Source organism: Salvelinus sp. IW2-2015, unplaced genomic scaffold (assembly GCF_002910315.2).
Source record: "Salvelinus sp. IW2-2015 unplaced genomic scaffold, ASM291031v2 Un_scaffold3553, whole genome shotgun sequence".
Taxonomy (NCBI): Eukaryota; Metazoa; Chordata; class Actinopteri; order Salmoniformes; family Salmonidae; genus Salvelinus; species Salvelinus sp. IW2-2015.
The window spans coordinates 18,838-23,986 of NW_019944832.1; the positions used below are offsets into that span (position 1 = coordinate 18,838).

General features: G+C 46.3%; 1 protein-coding gene across 1 annotated transcript in view; it reads right to left on the reverse strand.

Moving 5' to 3' along the window:
• Positions 1 to 2,849: 2,849 nt before the first annotated feature.
• LOC139025913 (microtubule-associated serine/threonine-protein kinase 1-like) overlaps positions 2,850 to 5,149 on the reverse strand; it is a 32,797-nt gene continuing 30,497 nt past the window's right edge. The window contains exon 5 of the mRNA XM_070441170.1: positions 2,850 to 3,044. Within this exon, the coding sequence (XP_070297271.1) occupies positions 2,850 to 3,044 (195 nt within the window). The remainder of the gene's footprint in view (positions 3,045 to 5,149) is intronic.

Consider the following 5,149-nt stretch of genomic DNA (forward strand, 5'->3'; position numbering starts at 1 on the left):
CCGTTGTGATGAGTCCGTCCTGTGATTTGGTCAGGCAGTCTCTGGACAGCTCTGCTATCTGGTGGTGGATGAAGCTGAGGACCCCGTCAGCCAGMGGCAGCACGCTCTCCGGGGAGAAGTTCTGGATGAACTCTGACAGACGCTCCTCCATCTGGGCTGTAGCCTGGGAGGAGAGGACAACRTGGTGGAATACACTATAGGTGAGTGACTGGGGTCCGAGCCTTTCAGGGGAGAAGCTATCAACGTTCCTTCATCTGGGCAGTTGACAGATATACAGCATAGACTACATATYATCAATACAGGACCGAGAGGGTTCGAACCCAGGCCTTTTACCAGCTACAAGATTRTGTTGGTGTGTTCAGCTAAAGCCTAGGAGCCAACACAAGTCTTCAGGACTCAGCTAAGGTTACTTAACACGCGAGYGTGGTTCATCCGCCCATTGACCTCCATGTGAAGTCCATGTGATCAGTATTCTAGTGTGAGACTAGCAATATAGTCAAACAAACAGACACCATCAGCAAACTGCTGAATCCAAATAAATCTCTCCGTACCTTAGTGTTTGTACTACTATAGTATGTGATGTGAGTAATGCCTTTTCTCTGTTTGTCTGCTTCTGTTTGGTTTGCAGCTTTACCACAGCGGCTGCCTGCCTGTCATACAGCCTGTAAGTCATTGATATCGGTCAACACAAAGCCAGAAGTGGTTTCAACAGTAGATGGGGAGATATGCTSTATTAGAGAGAGAAACTGCACTGCGCTGGGYTCTGTCTAAATGGCTCTCTGGGGCCATTTTGGATCAGTCACTGCATGACATGTCAGTCTCCATTTTGGGGATGCGACGGTTGCAACCATCTTGTTGTGTTTTTATGCAGAAGCAAGTAAAACTGTGCAGGCAGTCAGTGACACTGCGGTTAGCACTGCTTCAAGTCCCATTCATGTTATGGGATAGGGCCACTGTGTGTGTGTGTGTGTGTGTTGTGTGTGTGTGTGTGTGTGTGTGTGTGTGTGTGTGTGTGTGTTGTGTGTGTGTGTGTGTGTGTGTGTGTGTGTGTGTGTGTGTGTGTGTGTGTGTGTGTGTGTGTGTGCGACACTGCATACGTGTGTGCATTTCTGTGTACGAGTTGTGCGTGTGACCGTGTGTGTGTGTGTGTGTGGTGTATGACCTTGGGGAAGCGCTCCTTGTAGATGGTTATCATTACTATCTCGTTGTCATAGCAAGACGGTGAGCGCCCCGGGCTGAAGAGAGAGAACGAGACAGAGACAGAGAGGCAGATTGACAAGAAGAGTGATAGACAATCAATTTTTAAATGTTTCACTTGAATGAAGGCTTAATTTGCAGCAGCCAGGACCCAGTGTGTGGATATGTGTGTGTGTGTGTGTGTGTGTGTTGGTGTGTGTGTGTGTGTGTGTGTGTGGTGTGTGTGTGTGTGTGTGTGTGTGTGTGTGTGTGTGTGTGTGATTGTGTGTGTGCTGTGTGTGTGTGTGTGTGTGTGTGTGTGTGTGTGTGTGTGTGTGTGTGTGTGTGTGTGTGGTGTGTGTGTGTGTGTGTGTGTGTGTGTGTGTGTGTGCGCGCGTACGTGTGGACCCCTGTCTGTACATTATGTAAATCAGCCAATCGGAGATAGCATCACTTTTAGTCTCTCTAAAATCAACCAATCAGGAATTCTGAACACTCCGTCTCCCTCTAATGGATGCACTAATTAGGACCCACTCTCAATCAAGGAGGAGCATTGTTAAAGACACAGGAAGTTACTACGTCATTCTACAGTGCATCAAGAGAGGAGACCGCAGACCCATTGGAACAAGCTACATGCAACATGCCAAGCACTAATACAAGACTTGGGTTCAAATAGTATTTTAAGATATGTTTAATACTTGGAGCTTCCTGGAGTGCCAGATGGGTGGGGCTTACACTTTTGGGACTACTCCATTGGTTCCATTGCGTCAGACAAGTTTAATCAATCGCAGATAAAGTTCTTGAAAGAAAATGTACATTATTTTGAACCAGGTCTGCTGTGTTGTGGAGCAGATATTTTAGTCTGGTCTAGAAGTCTCCATGGACTCATCACTTGGGAGACAGAAGAGAGGACGACAAGCTAATGGAGAAACACATGCACTCTGGAGACGCCTGGAGGATACTGACTTGAATAAAGACCACAGGGAACTCTAGAGGGGGCATGCTGAGACAGAGAGAGAGAGAAAGGAGAGAAAGAAAGAGATAGAGAGACAAGAGAGAGAGATAGAGACAGAGGGAGAGAGAGAGAGATAGAGAGAAAGAAAAGATACAGAGACACAGAGAGAGAGAGAGATACAGACAGACAGAGTCAGAGAGAGAGAAGAGAGAGAGAGAAAGAGAGCGAGAAAGAGAGAGAGAGAGAAAGAGGAAGAAGAGGCGAGACAGAGAGAGGCAGAGAGAGAGAGAGAGAGAGAGAGAAGAGACAGAGAGGAGAGCAGAGAAGAGGAGAGAGAAGAGAAGAGAGAGAAGAGGAGAGACAGAGAGAGAGAGGAGAGAGAGAGAGAAGAGAGAGAGATGAGAGAGAGAGAGAGAGAGAGAGAGAGAGAAGAGAGAGAGAGAGAGAGAGAGAGAGAGATACAGAGACACAGAGAGAGAGAGATACGATAGACAGAGACAGAGGAGAGAAGAGAGAGAGAGAAGAGAGAGAGCGAGGAGAGAGAGAGACAGAGAGAGAGAGAGAGAATCAGAGAGAAGAGAGAGAGGAGAGACAGAGAGAGAGAGAGACAGAAGAGAGAGAGACAGGAGAGAGAGAGAGAGCTGTAATCAGGAGTTGTTAGGAGATTGGTTTGTGTTCATATCTTGTTTATAAAGCTTGAGGAGAACACAGGGCGAAACTAGTATCCCACCCTTTCCTGACCCTTGACCCCTCTAACCTGAGGCTGCGGAGCGGGGGCACGTGTGGCGAGCGGCGGCCCCGTCGTCGTCGGTGATGCTCTCGGTGCTGCCGAAGTGCTTGGACAGAAAGTGCAGCTCATCCATGGTGGGCTGGAAGGGAGCTGGTGCAGCCGCTCCTGTGACGAGGAGGAGGACTGGGGAGAGAGGAAGAATGAGGAGAGGAGGAGAGAGGGGGTGGGAGGGGAGAGAGGGAGGGAGAGGAGGAAGGGAGAGAGTATTAGAAATGTAATGTACAGTAAAACAGCAAGAAACAATCATACCTCATGATGTGTTTCATAAAGAAAGAGCAAAGAGAGAGCAAGAGAGAGAAGAGAGAGAGAATGAGAGAGAGAGAGAGAGAGAGAGAGAGAGAGAGAGAGAGAGAGAGAGAGAGAGAGAGAGAGAGAGAGAGAGAGAGAGATAGAGAGGATGGGAAGTGAAGGGGTAGAGAGATGGAGAGAAAGAGAGGCGCAGAGAGAGTGAGCCCTCAAGCGTTAATAAGCCTTTATTGTACACTAATGTGTTAGGTGCAGAGCTTCTAGGCTGCTGGACAAACGTCAATATCACAAAAAAAAATGTGATGAAAAGAGAGTGGGAGGGAGAAAGAGTGTGATGAGAGAGAGAGAAAAATAGACCAATTCTAAGAGATGAAAACTAAAACTGGACAACAAGCTAAAGTGGAGCCTCAGGGGTCTTGGCACTAGCAGACCCTACTTAAACAAATGGGTTTTTCTGTTCTAGAGTTACAGGAAAACCAGGCTGGATCAATCAAGGGCTTTAATGAGCACGTCTCCTAGGGATGGGGAGATAGTGGTGTGTGTTCGCGGGTGTGTGAATGAGTGAATGAGTGAGTGAGTGAGAGATGAGTGTGTGTTGGGAGGTGAAACAATGATTTCTGCCATGAAATCCATTAGAACCTGGCCTACTTCTGGTTCCAATCCAAACCACTTCAAATTGCTAAATGCACATCAACATGATCAATTAACACATAGGGAGATGAGAGGGGAGTAGGTGGATTGAAGGAGGATGAGGGATACAAGGAAGGAGAGATAGCAAGATAAGGAAAGTATTTTATGTCCTCCCTGTTGTGGTTCTTCTTTCTCTCTCTTACTCCATTAATCTGTCTTACTTCCTCTCTCTCCATCTCTCCCCCTCTCCCTCTCCCTTTTCCTCTTCTTCATTTCAATGTATTTAAGGGGCTTTATTGGCATGGGAAACACATGTTAAAATTGCCAAAGCAAGTGAAATAAATAATAAAATGTACAGTAAAAATTACACTCACAAAAGTTCCAAAATACATTTCAAATGTCATATTATGTTTATATACAGTGTTGTAACGATGTGCAAATAGTTAAAGTACCAACGGGAAAATAAATAAACATAAATATAGGTTGTATTTACAATGGTGCTTGATCTTCACTGKTTGACCWTTTCTTGWAGCAACAGGTCACAAATMTTGCTGCTGTGATGGCACACTGTGGTATTTCACCCAGTAGATATGGGAGTTTATCAAAATTGGRTTTGTTTTTCGAATTCTTTGTGGGTCTGTGTTATCTGAGGGAAATATGTGCCTCTAATATGGTCATACATTTGGCAGAAGGTTAGGAAGTGCAGCTCAGTTTCCACCTCATTTTGTGGGCAATGTACACATAACCTGTCTTCTCTTGAGAGCCAGGTCTGCCTACGGCGGCCTTTCTCAATAACAAGGCTATGCTCACTGAGTCTGTACATAGTCAAAGACTTCCTTAATTTTGGGTCAGTCACAGTAATCAGGTATTCTAGCACTGTGTACTCTCTGTTTAGGGCCAAATAGCATTCTAGTTTGCTCTGTTTTTTAAAATAAATTATTTCCAATGTGTCACGTAAATATCGTTTTGTTTTCTCATGATTTGGTTGGGTCTAAATGTGTCTCTCTCTGTCCTCCTGCCCTCCTTTCATCTCCTCTGTCTTCCTGCCCTCCTTTCATCACCTCTCCCCTCCTTTCATCTCCTCTCCCTTCCTTTCATCTCCTCTGCCCTCCTTTCATCTCCTCTGTTCTCATCCCCTCCTTTCATCTCCTCTGTCCTCATCCCCTCCTTTCATCTCCTCTTCTGCCTCATCCCCTCCTTTCATCTCCTCTGTCTCATCCCCTCCTTTCATCTCTCTCTGTCCTCATCCCCTCCTTTCATCTCCTCTGCCCTCATCCCCTCCTTTCATCTCCTCTGTGTATGCGGACCCTGCAGTAGCTAATCAAGCAAGTAATGGTCCGTGTAAGAGCCTG